This window comes from Callorhinus ursinus, unplaced genomic scaffold (assembly GCF_003265705.2).
Source record: "Callorhinus ursinus isolate GAN/ISIS: 27379988/994484 unplaced genomic scaffold, GSC_fseal_2.0 scaffold1, whole genome shotgun sequence".
Lineage (NCBI taxonomy): Eukaryota > Metazoa > Chordata > Mammalia > Carnivora > Otariidae > Callorhinus > Callorhinus ursinus.
In genome coordinates, this window is record NW_027397063.1 from 80,785,217 (window position 1) to 80,809,740 (window position 24,524).

The 24,524-nt window shown below is 34.5% G+C and overlaps 1 protein-coding gene across 8 annotated transcripts in view; it reads right to left on the reverse strand.

Annotated features, from left to right (window-relative positions):
• The window catches only part of NAALADL2 (N-acetylated alpha-linked acidic dipeptidase like 2), a 1,329,911-nt gene that overhangs the window by 308,708 nt on the left and 996,679 nt on the right, over positions 1–24,524 (reverse strand). For all 8 annotated transcript variants that reach the window (XM_073897013.1, XM_073897016.1, XM_073897023.1 and 5 more), the window contains 2 exons: positions 22,521–22,726; positions 18,661–18,780 (listed from right to left, as the gene is read on the reverse strand). In XM_073897013.1, the coding sequence (XP_073753114.1) occupies positions 18,661–18,780; positions 22,521–22,726 (326 nt within the window). The remainder of the gene's footprint in view (positions 1–18,660; positions 18,781–22,520; positions 22,727–24,524) is intronic.

Consider the following 24,524-nt stretch of genomic DNA (forward strand, 5'->3'; position numbering starts at 1 on the left):
TAGCTAAAACAGTTAGAAAGCCAGGAATCATTAAGGCAATTGGTAGTGTATTTCAACTTAGAACCAGTTCAAAGATGTTACTGGAATGAGCAGAGAAGAAGTTAACAACTATAATTCAATTCCCTTCATCTAGTAAAATGCTTAAGGAAATTAGAATGGCTACAGAAGATAACAAAGCATTAAGTGGCCATCTCAAAAGGTTATGTCAAATCTCTACCTATGTTTTCCTCAAAAAATTCCCTAAGACCAACATCAGCATCTCACTCAGATAAATTATGAGTCTGACCTAAATTTACGGTTTATTTTTTTTTAGGTTAAAAGAAATCAGTAATTTCAAATAAAACGAATAGGTTGGTGAACATGTAGACACAAATTACTTTTAAGGAAGCAATGCATCTGTAAGAACAACTATCTTTTTCAACATGATGAAAAGATCTTTTGGAGAAATTTCTGAACATGTCACATGACAGTTGGTACAGCACTTTGAAAGATTATCTCAAAGGGAGCTGAGAGCTGTATTTACTACACTTAATGCGCCTTGAGATACTGACAGATTAAAAGACCATTCCATAGGCCATGGCCTTCTTTGCCAACTGCACAGATTTTCCGAGTTACTTAAAAAGCTTTTGCTTAACTAGACTCTATGTCTTCAGTCTATGGATAAATATTTGAAGCTGACAATTTTCATGATTTTATCTACTGAGATGCATTTGATGATTAGAAATTTAATACTGAACAGCAACTTCTTGAAAACTTCAGGTTTAAGGAGCCTCCTCTATGAACTGAAGAATTCATTGAATAAAAAGTTATTGTAATTTTAACAGACTTAGAATTTAATGATTACTTTAACATTCACACTGAGATTTTTTTAGATGTTGGCTAATACATGTCCCTTACATAAGTATATTTTAGTTTCCTTAATTCTTTCTTACTGAAAAGCGAGTAACTTTTTCTTTTCCAACAGTATTTTATGCTTAGCTTCAGCAATATTATATTAGAAATTTTGCATCTCTAAGCATGAGATGGAACATTTTGTGGATTTTCTTTTTAGGATTTATACTGAATATATATGTATTCAAGTTTATGTACAATAACACTCTAATATTCAAGGTAGATACTATTCTGATCTCTTTCACCATAGATTGGTTCTAGGACTTTGTATGGATGGAATCATACAATATGTACTCTTGTGTCTGGCTTCTATTGCAAATCATAACGTTTGATGTTGCATGTATCAATAGATTGTTCCTTTTTATTTCTAGGTAGCATTCCATCATATGATTAAACTACAATTTACTCACCTGTTCTTCTACTGACAGATATTTAGATTGTTTCCAGTTTGGGCTATTATGAATAAAGGTCTCATAAACATGCTTGTGCATATCTTTGTATAGACGTATTTTTATTTCTCTTGGATAAATACCTAGTCTTGGGATTATTGGTAATATGGTTGATAAATGTTTATCTTTATAAGAAATTGCCAATCACTTTTTCAAGTGGTGGTACCATTTCACACCATCACTAATAAAGTATGAGAATTCCAGTTACTCAAAAAACTTGTCACTATATGGTGTTGAGTCTTTTTAATTGTAGCCATTCTAGCATTTTAGATTTTAAAAATATATTATCTATCACATTTGCCCATGAAATACTGATTATATTTATCTTTGGGGTCATTATATTTGCCTTTTGGGTGCTCTCTATTTCTCCCTGCAGATCATTTCCTTTTAGCATGGAAACTCATTTTAACATTTCTGTGTGGGAAGGAGTTAAGGGTTAACTCAGCAGGCCTGGATTGCTCAAACCTAGCACATTTCCCTCCTGAGAGAGGAGCTCTGAGCCCTTGGAATATTCTGCCTGAGACTTTTCTATGCCTGAAGTCCTAGGTCATAAACTATCCAGTAGTTTATGCTAACAGTGTGATTTATTGTGAACTCCATGCTGAGGTCTGATTCTTGATGTGACTCCAGTGATATCTTTATGTCCAGATGCCAGTGGTCCAAACCATGAGTGATGCCTCACTGTTTTATAGCCTAAATGCCAGTTTTCTGTTGTTTTGTTTTGTTTTGGCAGCTTGGAATAACCTTCACTTGCAGTCCTATGCCTGGTTTTCCGAGCTTCAGGAGATTTCTTTCTGCTTGGCTGCCCTGCTCTAAACTTCAACAGCTACCACCTTGGTGGATTTCTCTCAGTTTACCTACCCTGCCTCCTCACCTCTAGCAATCACTGTTTTGTACTCAGGAAAGTTCTGAGTGCCTCAGAGGACTTTTTCTCATATTCTTCCTTGCCTCCAGCTACTGGCAGCTCCCTTTTTGAGCTCAGTGAGGATCTGGAGCATCTCACAGGGATTTCTCTCAGCAAACCTAACTCAGGTTTCAGCAACTGGTCTTGCACGTGGTGAATATCTGGTATGTTTTGGAAGGTATTTCTCACAGCTGATCTGCCCTGCCTCCAGCTTTTGGTGTCCCAACTTGTGTGCTCAGGGAAGATCTATGGGGAACAGTCGAGGCTATTGGAATTCTAAATCATCATGCCATCCCCAGGGGTCTGTTAAAAGTTTATTGATTCTGCTGATTTCTTCCTCACCCATGTCTTTCCTAGATTCCTCCTCATCTTGTCATTCTGCCATGATTGAAGCAGCTCTTTTCCCCTAGAAAGGATTTACCAGTTCCTGGATTTCAGTTTACTTAGGCTTATTTGCAGCCTCAGATCTCTAAAAGATTTTTATCTAAGATTCCTTAAAACTGTGATTTTGTAACCTATCTCACTTGTTCTCAGTGTTAGGGTGGGAGCAGGGTCCCCTGCAGATTTTTACATCCCAGGTGGAAACAGAAGTCCCATATGTAAGCTTTATTTAATAAAAATAGAAGGTGTAAGAAAACAAATATTCATTTACTTATTCATTCATGAACTATTATTGAGTGGTCTCTATGTACCAGGTATTGGAAATACAGCAATGAATAAAATCATCCAAATTCTCTCCTCTCAGGGAGTTTATAGTCTACTGGGAAAAGAGATAATATACAAAAATTAAGATATATAAAGTGTTAATGGTAAGTGCTAAAGAGAAAAAAAATAAAGCTCTAAAGGAGATGTAAAATGTCAAGATGGTGTTTCATATTTCAAATGTTGGAGTCAGGAATTTCTCACTCAGGTGATTCTGAGTAAAGATCTAAAGAAAGGATAAGGGGCGCCTGGGTGGCTCAGTTGGTTGGGCGACTGCCTTCGGCTCAGGTCATGATCCCGGAGTCCCAGGATCGAGTCCCACGTCAGGCTCCCTGCTCAGCAAAGGAGCCTGCTTCTCCCTCTGACCCTCCCCCCTCTCATGTACTCTCTCGCTCTCTCAAATAAATAAATAAATCTTTAAAAAAAAATAGGGCGCCTGGGTGGCTCAGATGGTTAAGCGTCTGCCTTCGGCTCAGGTCATGATCCCAGGGTCCTGGGATCGAGTCCCGCATCGGGCTCCCTGCTCCTTGGGAGCCTGCTTCTCCCTCTGCTTCTCTCTCTCGCTCTCTCTCCCTCCCTCTCTCTCTCCGTCTCTCATGAATAAATAAATAAAATCTTTAAAAAAAAAATAAAAAATAAAAAAAAATAAAGAAAGGATAATACGTCAAACCTATGACCCCTTTCAATCAGAAAACTAGATGTTGGAGAGCACTATCTCCAACATCCTAGGAACTGCTCTAGGATGTGCACTGTTGTTCCTCCGAACTTCCAACAACACAAACATCTCCCCAGGCAATCAAGCATATACAGATATAAATTAAATAGCAACATAGATACTATCATGCTTGAATATTTACAAATAATAAGAGAAAGAATGTTAAAACACAGTTCTGCGAAAGAGTGCATATAAGAAGAGGCACTCCAATATATTGCTGTGATATTTATAAACTAATATTTTGGATCCAGAAATTTGATATTTTGGAGTTTATTCTAAGAAAGTGTAAAACACTGCAGATGGCTACTCCGTGACTGAAGCCTGGAAAGCTAGTGATCACTTTACAACTTGCTGAGAGCTGCCACCAAGTACACACACCTGTATGAGGTTAGTAAGATGAACATAATGCGGCAGAGGTATTTGCTGGCCCTGCACTCATGGTAAAGAGATGGGATTCTGGCCTTGCGGTCTTCAAGGTGCAGGTTGTGGGACACAACATTTCTCTCTGCATTATGGCTGCGGCAATGTGGTCCTAAAGCCAATAACTATGAGCTCACTGGACCTTAGTAGAAGCACTGGGCTCTAGATGAGTAATTTGGGCAGTAGCTTCTTGAATCCTAAGCTTTCTTACCATGCAGATAGAAATGCCCTTGGAAGGTCTCTATTATCATCCTGTTCTATAAGTCATGCCTGAAAGACCTAGAGGGGTCTCCTGCGGCCCTTCTGAAAACTTTGTAACAAATAATTCCACATTAAAAACCTATTTCTGCTTAAAGAAATGCCTTTTGTTACAAGCAACTGACTAGTGACTGATAAAGGAACTAATTGGAAAGAGGCCAGAAGTATGTACAACCTAATATATAGTAGCAATGTTAATTAAAAAAAAAAAAAACCTTTGCACAGTATATAAATGTTCTTAAAAAAGGAACTGGTTAACAAATGTTTATATAGCTATGAAATAAAATAACACACATTAATTAACTGAATATATTATTTTGAAAAAAATTCCAACCCTACAGAGAAGTTATAAGTATATATATATATATATATATATATATATATATATATATATATATTTAAATATTTTATTTATTTATCTGACAGAGATAGACACAGCAGGAGTGGGAACACAAGCAGGGGGAGCGGGAGAGGGAGAAGCAGGCTTCCTGCAGAGCAGGGAGCCCAATGCTGGCCTCAATCCCAGGACTGTGGGATCATGACCCAAGCTGAAGGCTGACGCTTAACCGACTGAGCCACCCAGGTGCCCCAAAAAGTTATAAGTATATTACAATAAATTCTCCTATACTTACTTTCATTTGACTCACTCATGTACCAAAGATATTATAATATATATATATTTTTTAATGTAAACTATAATGTTTTGAGAGGAAAAAAACTGCAGATACAGTTTCCTTTTGGTAACAATATATCTACACACATTACACAGAGGAAAATATTCTCAGTGGTTTCCTCTGAGCAAAATTATAGATGATTGATTTTACTTTTGCCCATGTAATATTTATAATTTTTCTATGAAGAGCAAAATAAATTAATGAAAGGAGCTAGATTGTCAGGGGATTCTTTGTAATGTATATAGCTCTTTATCAAATTCCTGTTTCTAGGATAAAGTAAAAATGCCAATCACCTTTGTGGATTTTCACCAAGATAGAGCCTGTCACCTCATTTTGGGATCATGCAATATCTTATTATTTTCTTAATCTATTATTATCTTAACCTATGAATATTATTGAAACTTGCTTAACATTTTGGATGATATGCCATATACAACTAGAAGATATGTCATTTTATTTCAAAGATAACTGAGTTTCATGTAAAACATAATTTATAAATTAATATCCTTCATTCAATTTCTGAAATTTTCAAACTAAATAATTTTGGATTACTTTACTTTCAAAAAGGTATACTGAGGAAAAGGGTAGCAGTTCTTTTTCTTTAAGATTTTATTTATTTATTTGAGAGAGAGAGAATGAGAGATAGAGAGCACAAGAGGGAAGAGGGTCAGAGGGAGAAGCAGACTCCCTGCCGAGCAGGGAGCCCGATGTGGGACTGGATCCCGGGACTCCAGGATCATGACCTGAGCCGAAGGCAGTTGCTTAACCAACTGAGCCACTCAGGCACCCAGGGTAGCAGTTCTGATGCTGTGATTTTAAACTATCTTTTCTTTATAATCCTCTCTAAATTCATGTCTATTTTAGTTTTTACATCTGGGCTACTGCCTTCTTTCACTCTTTCTGTGGTTACCATTGACTCTCCCAGATAAATGAGTTGGAAGTACTTCAGGGTGAGATGTTAATATATAATATATTAAATATATGTTAATATATGTTAATATATAACATATTAAATATAGCTTATACACTTAGAGCCAGAATTTGTAAAGGTTCAATATAGATAAATAAATGATCGGTATGGTGATTAACATAACATAATAAAAAAATTTAAAAAAAATAAATGATCGACATGAAAGTTAACAACCCAGAAACTAATTGCAGGCTGTCATGTGCGTTATGCAACTAAACAAACAAACACAAACAGAGGATGAATTCACAAGTGAATTACTCTATAAAGACTGGCTGAAGTAACCACCCATAAAAATGTTCAATCCCTCTTCACAAAACCTACACAATATTTGAGCACCTTAAGATAATTCATCCTATTTGAGCATTCTTCCATGGGCTGAATTGAAATGATTTGTCTACTCCTTGGAGACATACAGAAAATTGTTATCGTGGCCCTCAGGAGTATTGCTGTTTCAGGGTTAAACGAGCTTAATTTCTTCTGCTGTTCAATTTACTTTATCACTCTGGTCTTAAAATTATAATTTTCCTACTAAAATATAGTTAACAGCAGTTACTGTGGAGAGATTAGTGTTAAATTATAGGAAGCTTAAGGCTATAAATTTGCAGGTGAAATTCCAGATCAAAGGGAAGGAATAATCCGAGTGCCTTCAAGTCTTATCAGCACTGTATATTAAGGTGTGTTTCTGAAAAAGTGTATGTGAATTGTAGATCTTGCCGTTTGAAGAAATCCATTTTCAAAGTGAAGGGATTGAATATTTATTTAAGCTTCTGTAAAAATACCAACTTTTAGGTGCATATAGGGTGTGTTTAAAGCAGCATCTCCCCGACCATTTTCACAAATTGCCTGTAGTAGAATGGTTCTAGAACAAAACAAGTTTGGGAAAGACTGCATGTCCTATTTACCTCTGGATCTTTGCTATGCATCAGATACATACTGAAGGTTCTATTTAGTATATCTTTCACAACACACACTGGGAAATATGAGTTTAAAGCAAGATTCATTATCATGTTTATTTGTTCAACCATTCATTTAATATTATTTCATCAATTTCCATTTGCTTCAGAATTCACTTTTTTTAGCAAAGCATTTATTTCATTTGTTTTTTTGACCAAGAGCCTATTTAGATTTTTCATTTTAGAGTTTTTAATCATTTAAATTATATATATTTAAAATGTACAAAATGATGATTTCATATACATATATGTTGTAAAATGATTATCCAGATCAAGATAATTAACATATCCATCAGCTCACATAGTGAACATAGGTAACTGTGTGTATGTGTATGTGTGTGTAATGCTTCAGATCTACTCTAAAAAACTTTGAGTATACAGTACTGTATTATCAGCTCTAGTCACCATGCTGTACATTCGTCCAGTGTCATTCTTTTGCATTTGGATATCCAATTTTCCCAGCACCATTTATTTAAGAGTATGTTCCTGATATCCTGTCAATAATTAGTTGACCATATATGCATGGTTTATCTCTGTACTCCTTGTTCTGTTCCACTGGCCTCTGTGCCTGTTTTTATGCCAGTACCATGCTGTTTTGATTTTTTTTAAAGATTTTATGTATTTATTTAACAGAAAGAGAGTGAGAGAGCACAAGCAGGGGGAGCAGCAGAAGAAGGAGAAGCAGGCTTCCCGCTGAGCAGGGAGCTCGATGCGGGGCTTGATTCCAGGACCCCAGGATCATGACCAAAGGCAACGCTTAACAGACTGAGCCACCCAGGAGCCCCAACTGTTTTTGATTAATATAGCTTTGTAATATAGCTTGAAATCAGGGAATGTGATACTCCCAGACTTGTTCTTCTTTGTTGGGATCACTTTGGCTCTTTGAGGTCTGTTGTGGCTCCATATAAATTTTAGAATAGTTTTTTTCTATTACTGTGAAAAATGCTATTGGAATTTTGACAGAGATCGCATTGAATCTGTAGACCACTTTGCAAAGCATGGACATTTTTTATAATAGTAATTCTTCTCATCTAAGAACATGAATTATCTTTCCATTTATTTGTGTCGTCTTCCATTCTTTTCATTAAGGTCTTAAAATGTTCGGTGTACAGGCCTTTCACCTCTTTGATTAAATTCATTCTTAAGTATTTGATTGTTTTCAGTGCTATTGTAAATGGAATTGTTTTTATTTATTTTTTTAAAGATTTTATTTATTTATTTGAGAGAGAGAGAAAATAAGAGAGAGAGAGTGATAGAGAGCCTGCGTGCGAGCATGAGCAGGAGGAGGGGCAGAGGGAGAAGCAGACTCCCTGCTGAGCAGGGAGCCTGCCGCAAGGAGCTGGGCTTAATCTGGGACCCCAGGATCATGGTCTGAGCCAAAGGCAGATGCTTAACCCACTGAGCCGCCCAGTGCCCCAGTGGCATTGCTTTTAAATTTCTCTTTCAGATAATTCATTGTTAGTATATAGAAACAAATTATTTTGTTAAAGAACAAAGGGAGCCATTCAAATACAAAATCAACACAAATACAAAATTGTTTGGTTAAGATGCTACTTAAAAATATAACTAACAAACAAACAAAAGGAAAGAAGTCATAATTTATACAACTTATTTGGGGTAAGCACATGCCAATAGAAACTAAAATTATTCCCGTAGTTATATTTGAAAAGGTGTTTTTATTTGTTTGTTTGTTTGTTTGTTTTTAAGTAAGCTCCATGCCCAGTATGGAGCCTAATGCAGGGTCCAAGCTCATCACCCTGAAATGAAGACCTGAGCTGAGATTACGAGTCAGATGCTTAACTGACTGAACCACCCAGGCATCCCTGAAATGATGGTTTGTTTAAAGCATGAAGCCATATCTGTTGAAATTAATTTCATTACTCATAGAAATTTTAGATAAAATGTCATACATCATAAGGACAAAGCATTACTATTGTAATTGCTATATAGATAATTCACTGCTGACATCAGTGGTAAGTTTTTAACTAAAATATATTAAAGATCAAGTGGGGGAAAAGGACAATTAGTTCATCAGAATAAGTTTCATTTTTTTACATGGTAAAGTGCATTGTATAGGTGAAACAGTTTTATCTAACCTGCCAACAATGGTGATTCACTAATAGTTCCCTTGAGTAAATGGCCATTCTATTGAGTCCTGTAGGGATCTAGTGTCTTATACACCAATCAAAAACTCATAGACTAAAACTAACTCAGCTAAAGCCATCTAGGAACATGATATTCATTTTGATTGCATGAATGCATTCACAGTAAATTTGTTAATTTTTTAATATCTCTAATTGTTTGCACTATTCTTTGGCTATGTCATACAAATATTTAAACAGCTGCCTTCTGATTCAGGGTTTTAGCCAGAATCTGATGAAGACTTCCCTTGATATCTAGATTTAAATAAAAGGGGATTTACAAATTGTCAGCATACACGAACAGAAAACCTTGTAAAATGGTAATAAACTGGAGGGGTTGCTTGGTTTTAACACAAAGAAAAGTATTGTAAACCTAGGAGACAGATTCACCTGCCAATAGAATCACAATTTTAAATGTGAGACTTTACTGAAGTTGTAAATTAGTGTAAGATAGGATTTTAAAACAGTTTATTACTATTTATGGTCACCTCAGTTGGCTACTGGTAGTAGAAGCAGCAAAAAGGAAGATAAATTAAGTAGAATTAAGCAGAATCCACTGAAGAGAGTTGTAATGTATAGGAAGCAAGAAAGCACAGAGAATTTCTCTCCTTAAAAAAATAAACAAAAGATAAAAACTAACAAGGATAAAACCAAATACACAAAAACTATGTCATGTATCACGAAAGACAAGTCAGTAGAGAATGTTTCAAAGCCAATTATACTTTTATATTTTATAGCAAGTAGAAGAGAAATTAAGCTTTGCTCCAGTACTCTCTATTAAAATTATCAACAAAAGAGAGAAAAAAAGAAAAGCCAGCTTTTTAAATTCTACCATTATACCTTTTGTACTCTACCACTCTGCATTTTGGTCAATATTATGGACTAAATTATGTCTTCCCAAAATTTATAGGTTGAAATCTAGCCACCAAAGTGACCATATTTATGGAGGTAAAACCTTCAACAAGGTCATTAAGGTTAAATGAGAACATAAGGATGGAGCCCTAATCCCATAGCATTGGCATCCTTTTAAGAAGTAGAGGAGACTCAAGAAATGAGCATGCACAGGGAAAAGACCATGTGAAGACACAGTGAGAAGGTGGCTCTCTGCAAGCCAAGAAGAGAGGGCTTAGGAACAGTTTCTCCTACCTGAATCTTATCTTGGACTTCCAGCTTCCAGAAATGTAAGAAAATAAATTTCTGTTCTTTAAACCCCCCAGTGTGGTATTCTGTTATGGCAGCGCTCGCAGACTAGAGCTAGTCATTTTAATTCCACAGTGCATAAAAATGAAATCAAGAGAAAAAATTTAACTAACAACTCTGTTATTTGGAAGTCAGGCTTCTAGAAACTCACCCATTTGAACCAATTAGTTAGTCCCAGAACCAATCTGGGACTAACATGTCTCCTCTGTGTTATTTCTATCCCATAGGGAATAGTGGCATGGTCAGGCTGAGTGGGAACCAGCACTGTGGCATTAGGTAGCAACTGTACAAGTACCACAGCAGACATGGCCATGGCAGTTCAGTACCCCTCAACACAAGAGAAAAAGATCAGAAGCATAACGCAGTTGCACTTGACTTGAGCAAGGAAAAGGAAATGGACATCAGTTGTGTAGTTTGAAAAGAAGCATTGGTAGATCTGGAAAAGAGCAGTTGGTTTACATGATCAAAGTATTGAGCTTTGACAAGACAGATGGTTAAATGTCTTCAAGATTCTGAGTATATTCAATGTTTTTGCCACTGTTACATAATGCATGATTCTTAATTAAACCGATTTCATTGCCTCTTTCCTGTGAACTCCAGCATAGCACACATCACACTCACCCCTATGTTTTAGCTATTTATGCATATCTGAGGTTCATGGTAAAGTCATAAGCTCCCGGGCAACAGGGGCATTTCATCTATTAATTGTGTTCCCTACAACACCTACAGGAATGTCATACACAGTTGGGTTCTTTATAAATATTTACCTTATTATAGAGCCCTGCAACAGGCTGGGGGTATTCATAATGATGTAATACCGTAGTCTGGTTCTGGCCTCAATGCTCTAATGAATGCAACTGAATTAAGATATATGTACTCTTATTTCCTGGTGGGTAGTTCTTGGTATTAAAAAATAAAACATGAAAAAAAAATTTTTAAAAACACTATAAAACTAAGAAAATCTTTGCTACTTTTTTGCAGGGACTTAAAAAAATAACACTGTCAGGTAACTGGGTGGCTCAGTTGGTTAAGCGACTGCCTTCAGCTCAGGTCATGATCCTGGAGTCCTGGGATCAAGTCCCACATCAGGCTCCCTGCTCAGCAGGGAGTCTGCTTCTCCCTCTGACCCTCCCCTTCTCATGCTCTCTCTGTCTCATTCTTTCTGTCTCAAATAAATAAATAAAATCTAAAAAAAAAAATAACAACACTGTCTGTCCTGTGGCTTGTTTTATAATATTGATGTAATTGTTTGGTTTTGATCAGGTTTGATCAGGTTTGCCAGTGTGTGGCAGGTGTTTCAAAAATGACATTTAAGAAGAATATAGCTAGACTGACTACTTTCATATGTACGAATGCTTTAGGCTTGACCAAAATAACCTCTTAGAAATTTCCTCACTATTTACTTGAGACATAGAGCACTGACTAATATATGGATGATCAAATTCTGTTTTTCTAAAGGCAAAATCAATACCTTCTGTGAACTATGAAAGATGATTTCAAAAAATAAATGTGAAACAGCAGTATATAGAGAGAGGGATGTGTGTGTTTGTACTGCATCCTAATATTTAAAATTATTATTTGGGGAGAAATCTTATTTTACCTTGAATTCCATAACTGACTTTGCATGAAGACAGTTGTGTTTCACTAACTAAGAGGACATTGATCCGTATATCCTTTATTGTACACTTAAGGATCAATGGAAATGGTTTTTAAGAAAGAGTTTTCTTCTAAAAAAGTGGATCTTATGAAGATCTTTTATTCCTTACTCATTTAGGAGGCCTAAATGGGTACCTACTTGTACATGAGTGAATTGAGAGAGGGAGAATAAGGACTCAAAATGTTTGTGAATGAGAGGATAATAAAGGTTTATAATGCTCCTTAAACATAGCTACTAAATTAAGTTCACTGTGTTTTGTAAAAGATATGGAACAATAAATACTGTTTAGAAGATTTACATAAGATTAATAATTAAGGTGTTTTGCTACCAGGAAGAGAGTGAAATGTCAAGCCACGGACTAGAAGATTTCAAAATACATAACCAACAAAAAACTTAAATCGAGAATATATAAAGAATTCTTACATATTGATAAGACAAAGATGAACAATTCTTTTTTTTTAAATAGGTAAAAGTATCCTTTACAGAGAAAGATATCCACATTATTCATCATTATTAATCATCAGGGAAATTAAAATTAAAACCCAAAAAGATACACTTACATACACTGATGTGTTGATATAGGGCAACTAGGACATTCATACATTCATACAATTACACTACAAAGGTAGTGCAATTAATACTTTGGTCAATTCTTTGGCAGCCTACTAAAATTAATCACATGCCTATCCAGTGACCTACTGATTTCATTTCTAGATAAATACCCACGAAAAATGAGTGCACCCATTCTACCAACACATAAGAATAATCATAGGAATGGGTGCCTGGGTGGCTCTGTTGGTTAAGCGACTGCTTTCGGCTCAGGTCATGATCCTGGAGTCTCAGGATGGAGTCCCGCATCAGGCTCCCTGCTCAGCAAGGAGTTTGCTTCTCCCTCTGACCCTTCCCCCTCTCATGTGCTCTCTCTCTCTCAAATAAATAAATAAATAAAACTTAAAAAAAAAAAGAATAATCATAGGAACTATATTCATTATAGCTAAAAACTAGAAATAATCATACAAATCCAAATGACCACCAACCATAGAGTAAAAATTAGGAAATTCACACCAGAATCTCTGATAGTACTATGTAGATGAGATTTTAAAATTTAACTAAAAAGTCCATTTATAATAGTTTACTGGATCTTATAAAAAAATTCCTAGTTTTATGTCATGGACATACTTTTTGATGTCTATAATGCACATATTAACATTACCATTGTAAGTTAAAAAAGTTATTTCACTGTATTTTTGCCTAGTAAAATGTAAACAAGAAGGAAATATTAATATGAAGTTAACATTTTTGTAAACGAAATAGGTAATTAGGTAATTGATAGCTTGAAAATATATCTGTTTCTGAAACATGGATTTTAAGAGAAATACTAATACTTAATTTTTAGTTTTTTGAATTGAGATTTTTAATTCTAAAATTTACAAGCTAATTTGAGTGAACTAATTTTTTGGGGGGTAAAAATATTGGTAGCACAAAGGAAGCAGAAATGTAGATTCAAAATATTAACAAAACTAACGGAAAAAAATCAACCACATAAAACCTTAGTTTTTGACTTTTATTTACCATTCAAGGGGTACCTCACTTCCTTTCAGAAGACAAATGAATTTATTAGTTATCAGTGTTATAATTTAGAAAAATTAAGCATTTTTTGAGGTTTTTCTTCAAGTTACACTGAAAGTTTCCAAATAAATATCAAAGAAAGGAAAGCAGTAGAATTCATTCTCATGTTCCTATTACCTAGCTTTGGTAACCATCAGTTTTTCATTATTCTTTAGGGAATTTTTTTTAAAGTCAGTCTTTCATGAATTTTAAGAAAAACCTATAGTCACTAAGCATTTCTGCACTAAGCAAATGCACCCCTCCACCAATGATTTAATCCAAATTTAGTAGACTAATTTCAGAGAAATGGCTTCTTTTCTTAATTCAATGGTTTAATTCCTCTTCGTTTCAAAATCAAAGTTAGAGTACCAAGCTGAAGGGAGAGCTCCAGAGGTACTGCATTCGTCCCAGACATGACTGATTGTTATCCTTGTCATCCCATGCCAGATCCATGTCATTTACGTGTTGTAAAACTGCTGACACATGTAATGACATGGACATATATTTTTTTTAATTTTTTTTACTTAAGTTCAATTTAGTTAACATATATTGTATTATTAGCTTCAGGGGTAGAATTTAGTGATTCATCAGCTGCATATAACACCCAGGGCGCATTCCATCAAGTGCCCTCCTTAATGCCCATCCCCCCACCCACCTCCCTTCCAGCAACCCTGTTTGTTTCCTATAGTTAAGAGTCTCTTACGGTTTGTCTCCCTCTCTGTTTTTATCTTATTTTATTTTTCCTTCCACTCCCCTATGTTCATCTGTTATGTGTCTTAAATTCCACATATGAGTGAAATCATATGGTATTTCTTTCTCTGACTGACTTATTTTGCTTAACATAATATCCTCTAGGGACACCTGGGTGGCTCAGTTGGTTAAGCATCTGCTTTTGGCTCAGGTCATGATCCCAGGATCCTGGGATCAAGTCTTGCATCAGGCTCCTTGCTCAGCGGGGAGCCTGCTTCTCCCTCTGCCTGCCGCTACCCCTGCTTGTGCTCTCTCTCTCTGACAAATAAATAAATAAAATCTTTAAAAAATATATCCTCTTGTTCTATCCACATCATTGCAAAATTCCATTCTTTTTGATGGCTGAATAATATTCCATCGAAAAATAAATATTTATAAATAAAATAAATATATATATGTATATTCAGCTGTAGATGGAAATCTGGGCTCTTTCCATATTTTAGCTATTGTGGACATTGCTGCTATAAACACTGGGGTGCATGTGCCCCTTCAAATCACTATTTTTGCAGCCTTTGGATAAATACCTGGTAGTGCAAGTGCTGGGTCATAGGGTAGCTCTATTTTTAACTTTTTGAGGAACCTCCACACTGTTTTCCAGAGTGGCTGCACCAGTCTGCATTCCCACTGACAGTGTAAGAGGGTTCCCGTTTCAACATGGACATATTTTAAAAATCACGCTAAGGAAAAGAAGCCACACAGAAAGGACTACATACTGAAGGATTCCATTGTTTATGCTATTCTGAAAGACAAAACCATTTTGGCAAAAATCGGATGAGTCTTTGCCAGGAACTAGGAATAAAGAGAGGACACTGAATGCAAAGGGCTATGATGGGACATTTTTGGGATAGAAATACTGTATATCTTGATTATAATGGTGTTTATATGCTTGTACACATTTGTCAAAATTCATCGACCTGTATACTTAAGAAGGGAGAATTTTAAGGGTGTCTGGATGGCTCAGTTGGTTAAGCATCCAACTCTTGGTTTCAGCTCAGGTCATGATCTCAGGGTTGTAGGATCGAGCTCCACGTGGGGCTCTGTGCTCAGGAGGGAGCCTGCCTGGGATTCTCTCTCCCCTTCTCCCTCTGCTCCTCCCTTTGCTTGCATGTACCTTCTCTCTCTCAAATAAATAAATAAATTTAAAAAAAAAAGAAGGGAGAATTTTACTGTATGTAAACCATGATTTCAGTTCATCTATATTTTATTAACATATAATATAGTATTTGTTTCAGGGGTACAGGTCTGTGATTCATCAGTCTTACACGATTCACAGCACTCCACTTACCCTCCCCAATGTCCATCACCTATGAAGTCTAACTTAAACAAAAAAAAAAAAAAATAGCATACCAAGGTCTAATGGACCAAGGACGAAATGATCATCTTCCTTAATTGGGATAATACATTAAAAATGAAACTTGAACTGGTATTTGATTTAGGGTAACCATTTCACAGTTTTGTTTTTTATCAAGCTTAGAATCCATTAAAATATCCTGTATGTGTCTAGTTTTAAAAAAAAAAAGTCAGTATACTGAATACTACATCATAAACTAATGAGGTACTATATGCTGGCTAATTGAATTTAAACAAAAATCAATCAATCAATCAATCAATGCAGTACTGTAGCTTAATCTTTTTAAAGATTCTATCTGATATATTTATTTCTACCACATGAATCTAGATCTTTTTTATTCTGTACATTGCTATACAAGAATATACTCTGTATAATCTTAAGTCATCCACAATTTAGTCAGCATGCTTTGTAAAAAAATATTGTTCTTTGTAGAAAAATAATTTTTAATTTGTTTTTGTTTGGTTTACACTAGATTATATGAAACATGTATTTGTATATGGTAACAGAATCTAAGTAAACTGATGAAATATAAGGGTCCTGAAGCCTGATAAAATGTTTTCTCAAGTAACGTTACTTATGTTCTGTTATAATCAGTTCCTTTTAAAAAAAAAAAGATTGATTGATTTATTTGATGAGGGAGGGGCAGAGGACGAGGGAGAGAATCTCCAGTGCACAGCTGAGCATGGAGGCCAAAGTGGGGCTTGACCCTAGGACCCTGAGATCATGACCTGAGCCGAAATCAAGGGTCAGACGCTGAACCAACTGAGCCACCCAGGCACCCCAGTTCCTTTTATTTTTTCAAGGAAACACTTTAAATCTTTCTTTTATAAAAGGCCACTAGTGTTAAATTATTTTAAATTATATAAATTACTGTGAGGTTTTATTTCTTTCAGTTCTCTTCACCTTTATATTTTTAAGTGTATTTATGTATTTTAAAGAAAAATATCTGGCATTAAATAATTGTATGCAAATGTATCTTAAATTACTATATATGTATTTGTTTTGTGTTGATAAAATTCAATATAGTTAAGTAATTCCCATTTTTTTAAATTGCATATGCTTTTGTTTGAATTTGTGATAATCCTACCTTTCTAATTTGTCCTATAGAGCACATATATGCTCTCTCTCAAGTGAAAGGAAATTTTCTTTGAGTAAATTAGAATTTATATACTAATTCTTAGATTAATATAGAAACATTTTCAACTACGGAACAAAAAGATTCCTCCCCCAAGCAGATAAGAAGGTACATCTTCCATGTCACTATTCATTATTGATAAACCATGCTGTCCTTTTAGATAATTAGGTTTAAATGCTAATATTTTACAATTCTCTATTACAAGATGTACAAAGATATTTTAAAAAGCAGTATATTCTCGGACACTTCTACAGATAGATATTTCCCTAGATTTGATAGTCCTTAATAATTGTTTGTTATTTCTATTTGCTTATGAATTTCAATGATTACTTATCTTCCAAAGTTCTCAAAATACAAATATTGTAACATGCGAGAAGGAGAAGACAAATTTTAAAATAACCCTCCCCAGTTGCCGGATACATGAGCTCATACTTTTTTCCTGATCACTCATTTGGACAGAAATATCTTAACTTTCTAAGAGAGATATCTGCAGCTGATTTTCCTCTTTTGAGTTTTTTTCCAGGCAGGTAAGAGAGTCAGAATGCAAAGCAGTACAAAGCACATGAGGAATTCACTTACAGACCTGGATATAATTTAGGGCATGCATACTGGGGTTTGGCTGATCTCAAATGTACAGATTTATCTATTTCATTTTTCATAATGTCTTCTTTATTATACTACATATGGAAATGTCAATGAAAACTATTAAACTAGAAAATACTTTATGAAAGTCATAAAATGTTAGTTTGCATTACATTTCAATCAGGCATCATGGCTAAAGTAAAGCACCGTTCATTATCTAGTTCAGTTTCTATGATGCTCACTGGAAACTCTGTGGGTATCTAAAAGGTCATTTTTAATATACACCGATAACCCTTCAGGTTGAGAGAAAACCACCCCCAGTGGTGACATTATTACTTTCATTCTGAGAAATAACACATATCATTTTATCTGTAGTATAAGTCATAAAAAGAATGCAAAAATAAAAATGAACTCAACTAATAAACAGGAAAGATGTTCTGAAAAACTTTTTGAAACAGGCCAGAAATGACAAAATTTTTTTTTAATTTTATTTATTTGTTTGTTTATTTATTCATTTGAGAGAGAGAGCAAGTGAGCTCGAGCAGGGGGAGGGGCAGAGGGAGAGAATCTCCAGCAGACTCTGTGCTGAGGGGAGAACCTGACTTTGGGATTAACCTCAGGACCCTGAGAACATGATCTGAGCAAAAATCAAGAGTCAGATGCTTAACCGACTGAGCCAGCCATCCAGGAGCCCCCAGAGTGACTAATTTTTTTTTTTTAATAAATAACTTTAGTGAGACATTATCACAAACTACATGTTTTTTTTTTCAAGTTACTCTATAGGAAAATGCACGCTACCCTTTCCCCTAAGTATTTTTCAAATAATATTTTCTAAATATCTTGGAATTAGTTACCACTATATTCTAGAAACTAGACACAAATCCTGCTTTTACGGGACTTACAATGTTGTCAAAAAGATAAGGCAGGTCTTATATTTGCTCAAAACATGAGTGAGGCGGAAGAAGTCTAAAAGTAAACAAGTTTACCAAAAAATGTCAAGATTCACAGAATTAGGAACTTGAGAGTTAAATTCAATTTTTAAGAAATAAATTTACATTTTTACATATGTTCTCTGTAACTATAAAATTCTATCTACAAGTACCACCATGGCAAGAGCAGAATTGCAGAACATAAGAAACTGGTTAAAGGAATATTGATAAAAGAATAAGCAATAGATTATTTCTTAAAACATAGATGGTTTTGTGCATATTAAAAATAAATGAAAACATCAAGACATGTCAAATTATACAGAAATAGGCAGTTTTGTCTAATCATTTTATTAAGAAGTAGTTCATCTTACCTCCATTACCAGTTGCCGAAGAGATGGTGAAGCTATGGAATGTAGACTTGAGTTACCCCTTATGGGACTATGGAGACTAACGTAAGCCACAACATTTCTCTGCAGAACCTTCTTGAAATCCTGAAACCAAAACAAACAAACAAATAAAAAAAAATTAAGAAAAGTAACATATTTTACTTTATCAGTTATGGGTTGAATAATAGACGCTCCCTACTTAAAATCATTACATGACACAACTACTGTTTTTAAAAAATGTACTCTATTAGAGAGTACAAGGGTCACAAAAGGATTTTAAATAAAAGGGATAAGAAGTTACATATCACACATGACAAAATATTTCTAAGCATGTTCCTGAAAAAAGTCAAATCTTAAAAGAGAATGTTCTTAAATGGTTAGCCTAGTAGAAGATTCAGCTTTGGAGTACAGAATGGAAAGTTTGCTCTAGCCACAGCACTTAAGTTTAGAGTTACTGAGTTAGAGAACAGACATGGGTAAACTACTAGTGTGATTAATCAAACTAGGCCTTTCCTTTGAGACAATGAGCTAATTTTTACATGCAGTAGCTCTTTATTCTGAGCAAAAATGGGGCATAATACACCTTTGTCCCTGCACGTATTACCTGAAATAAAACCTGAAACATTTTATGCACATGAGTAGCAAAAAAATGATTTCAGCAGAATAGTTATTCTACTTCTCTGCTGAGCCCTATCCCCCCAAACTGAAGACCACTGAGCCTATTAATAAGGTGCTGCTACGAAGGCCTGAGGTTATATTCCCCCTTTTATGTACAAACATTAATGACTAATCATCATGGTGACAATTGTATAGAAATTTCCTAAAATCCGTCCTACTTCATGTCTTAGGTCCTTACCTTTCTTCCTCCAACACTATGACATGGAAGACCGCAAGAGCCTGTCTCCCTAGCAAATCAGTACGTGACTCCTATTTTAAGTTGAAAATTCAGCTACACCTCTGTAAGATAGGTGAAGACATTCCATTTAAAATTAATAAATGTTTTAAATGGACAGGAATCATGAACTGAAACTTAAACACTCTGCTTTGCACATAATGTTATTTTTTTAAAAAGTCCCTTTTTTTCGAAAAAAAAAGTCCCACAAGTGCTGTGGCAAAACAACTTCCATTTACACACTAGCACAGAGACACTGTCTATGTATTAGTCCATTTTACACTCATGAGAACCTCACATTAGTATACATGTGGCGGAATCAAGTCTTGGAGAAAGTTAATCTCACCTAAGACCACAACGTTTTATGGTAGAAAGAATCTGAAGTCAGACTTTCTGACTGTAAATTCTGTAATATTTCCACACTCACCTGTGAAAAATGAAGAATCTTCAAAAGAAGAAATGGTACTTTTCATTTAGTAAATGGTACTATTTTATTTAGAAATTTTACTACTTATTTAGTAAAATGTGGTAATTTTCCTCAAGGATCGAGATCAGTATTGAGTCACTTCTGTAATAACTCTATCACCATAAATTTCAGTTTTAAGTTTATTGACCAATATCACCTGATCTTTTTACAGCTGTGGGTTTCAGGGGTTTCCTCTGCAAGCAGAATTAAATACGGCAATATGACATGTCAACAAGTGCTTTCCGCATTCGTCTTCACTAGGAAATCAGGTTAGAGCCCAAAGTAAATGTTTCGTTCTCAGGAGTAGATTTGATAAAAGTAGACAGAACAGGAAAACCAGTAGTTTTCTAAATTCCTTCTCAACTATTTAGTTTAAAATGGCTCCATGAACAGTATTGTAATAATCTTCTGAGATAGAGTAATTTTACATGGTATATTTTATGAGCCAATAATCAAATCTTTATGTTATTCACCATTTTCTTCACTCTTGTATCTTTGCTTACCTAGTCATGGAAAAAGCCAGAAAGTGACTGAACTGATAATTAGTTGCCAAACATGCATATAGACATAAATATGTTAGGACAGAGGTCCCTACTTTTTTTGAATAGGAAGAGCCTTTTCTAACATAAATACTTTTTCCTATGGACTCCCACATTATAGGTTTTTTAGTTGTTTTAGTTGTATTTGCTGATAGAGAAAAATATAAAACTATTGAAAGATAAAATAAATTTGGTAAAACTTACAAATAAATTTATATTTTATCAAACACACAAAATAATCTCCTCAATTTGAAAGTATAATTGCCCATATACATGCAAGGCCACTTTATTGATTCAATTTACAGGCTATGATGCTTGATGGTCAAATAAATTCAAAGACTTTTGGCAATGCACTTCCCCATGCATAGGGGCTCAGGATATATGTTAGGGACTACTAATGTTGGACAAGCTGACTTTCAGAACATAGCTTAGAAATATATGAGTTAATTTAGGATTAATATAAATTTCATGTGAAAATTACTAGACAGATATGGAGAAGGCTGTATGATATAGAGGAATACATTTTTGGAATTTGAAAATCTTTAAGACACTCTTTTTAAAATGCACCCCTTAATGTTGCAAGAAAACTAAAATACTATTTTATGATGAAAAGAATTCCAAAATACTAAAATCAGCCCAGATTACAAATATATTTCCCAAATTGCTTTTTAACGTGTTTATGTCTTTAAAGTAAGTAATTTGGAATAAAAGTCTGAAAGGTTGGTTTAGCTATTACATTTTCCATCTAATTAAAAATATGTCAATTTAAAAATGTTCTTTCAGCAATAGAATTTATTCATTTGAATTAGTTCTTTTGAATATGGAACAAATAGTCACACAACTAATTTGAGTATGAAAAATATTCTAATTTGCAACATTTATATCTTGACAAATTTTACACTAAAATTTTTCCATTCTTAAGACTTTTTTTTCTTCAAATTAAAAAGACACTTGCTATTTCCTTTTGTGTATCTTTTTGATATTCCCTTGAAGTCAATAGACATTTTATCTTTTTTTTTTTTGAGTTCTTAAATAAAAAATGAAATAGGAGAATTTCCCATTAGATATTTAGGGTTTTTTTTTTTTTCCAAAGCTGAGATAGTAAATAAACTAGAATATCAAATAGTTTTATTTTCCTAGATAAAATTGTATAGATTTTCTCCTACATTTTCCACTAACCCTTTTTTTTTAAAAAAAATCATAAAGCAAATAGAATATCTAAGAGTTTTAAAATGTTTTCCTTGTTTTTAATATGGCATCAATCCAATTATCAGTTGATGTATCCCATTAAAAATACAGTGCATCTGTGAAACACAGACCTATCAAAAGCATTTGAAACTTAAACATACCAGTGGTATTCTAACTGTGACCCACTGCATGCTAGATTTCATTTGGACAAAGCCTTCCTAAGGTAGTTCCGGTAGGTAGGCAGGTTAATAGATTTTTAGGAAAGAAGGAACAGAGAGATAGAAGTGTAGGACTACAAGGAGGATGGAATGGGGGGAGTGAGAAGGAAGGAAACCACTATTTTAAGCTATGGTATGATGCTAAGATAGTAGATATTTAACATAGGAGACTGTTTCCTAATTCCAGATAATTGCCAGAAAGTTAAAAAAAAAAAGTAATTGTATGTATCACCTGATCTTTTCTTGTCCAGTAACTATCAACCTGTCTAAGGAGAAACACAATAACCAGGTAAAAACAACTGTGGGTATATCAAAGTCTGCAGGTCTGGTAGCATCAAGAGTAAGATAGTAGCAGATCATACACAGTTCACGGGGCTCTAATTCCCCCTCAGTCTTATGGGTGATCTCAGCAAGTTAGAAGACAGGACAACTGGGTTGAAAGGCACATTCTTATCCCTGGCTTCAACAACTTTATTTTGTCAACTTAAGTCTAAAAGAGAGAGAGAGAGCGCATGAGAGCATAGTAATTAATGTACATTTACCTCTCCCCATTCATATGAGCCAATGTTGCCAAAAGCTGTTCCTCCCCATGAACAGAAAACAATTGTGCGGTCTGGTCTCCACCCTTTCTTAACTCTTAACATCAAGGCCCGGATAAAAGCCGTGATTACGGCAGTGCTGCTAGCCCACTCTTGTCCGTAAGGACCATATGCGGTATGATGGTGGCTGCCAACTATGATATACCGGTCTGGAAACAGAAGGAAACAAGGGCCATTAAAACAAAATATAAACCTTAACAATAAATTTAATGACATTTACATAATCCTGTTGCACAACTGAGCACCAATTATGTAAAATTGTCCTAATAATTAAGACTACTTTAACATTTTTCACCCACTGTCTTGATTCACACATCTGTGTATATCAAAGCAGAGGCAGCTGCTGAACTCAGTTATGATTCCAAAGCCTAGATCCATATTACTGTCCTTTGCAACATGCATATTAATTAATGAAGTATACAAATATGCCACAATGAAACCTTTAACATTTTTCCAGAATCATAGTGGGAAGTGTCCTATAAACAATGTGTGTATGCTCAGTAAATATTAATGAACTATTAATACATATGAGGGAGCAGTTATTCAGTAGCTGTAAATATTAAATAATGTGGTAGTCATATATGGATTTTGAAATAAATGAAGTATTTAGGGAATTAATTATAGCTTCCAACTTAGAGTTTTATCTCCTCTCATTTCCCTGAAGGAAAAAAAAATCAACATCAAAAGTTATCCAACTACTGTAAAAGTTTTCTTTTCACATTATTTCATATAATCATACAAAATTCATTAGACACAACATAAAAAGATCTCCATGACACATGGATGGGGCCGGCTCAATGTACATTACTGACTATTGTCAATAGGTAGAAAAAACTCTTATCTCCAGAGTTTCCTCTGATTTGGTTGCCACTGAATGTTGCTGATATAGAACTCTATTTATTTCACCAAGAAATCCTATACATCGATGTAAAAAGATTTCTTCACTGAGTGTCATTTTATTTGGAGATGTTCCATAGCTCAATGGTGCAGACTCTGAAGCCAAGCCTGCTTGGGTTTGGATCCAGACTATTCGATTTACTAGTTGTATGACCGTGGAAAGCTTATCTAAGCTCTTTATGCCTTGATTTCTTCAAGTATAAAATGAAAATACAAATACCACATACATCATTCACTTGGAGTTTTAAATGAGTTACTAAATGTAAGGCACTTTGAACAGTGTCTGACACATAATAAGTACTACCTGTGTGTGGAATAAATGAATTGCTCCTTTACTTCATGGCATCAAAAAGTTATCTGATGGGAAATCATTGCATGGAGTTATTTTAATTTTCTACACTGATTTTAGAACCAGCAATGAATCTGATCTGCCAACATTTTATCAAAATTTAATTAATGGTATATCCAGGGTGGTTGCAAATGTTGAAACTCAGGGAATTTATTTACTCATCTCCCGGATATGTGTGAAAGTTCTGCTTGGGATTATCTGTATTCTAGATAAAACATATCCAAAAGCCTTAATGATTGTTTCTAATTTTCAGAGTCATTAAATAAGAAAATCATGTGAATGAACAGCCAATATTTTTGTGTAGAATTCAAATAAAATTTGGGAAGCTTTGCTTATTATACACTGAAGAATATTACTGGTAAATTGATTTTAAGGAATTGATTTTTTTCTATATTGAATTTCAATTAGGAAAGCTCTTTTACCCTCAAGCTAGTATAGTTTTGTACAATTTGGTTTTTCCATAAAAACTTGTAAATGTAGCAATGATGATAAATATTTCTGGTGCTTCAATTAGAGATTCTTATGATGGAAATTTGTTGAAATAGTTGAAATGCAGCCATGACAACTTCCAAACTCATTTATATCTTGTATTGAAAGGCATTAAAACAGAGGTTGAAAGACATTAAAATCAGAGGTTTTTCAACATTGCTACTGTAAAGAAATCAGAGAAAATATGAACCTTCCATAAATTTTCTAAAAGA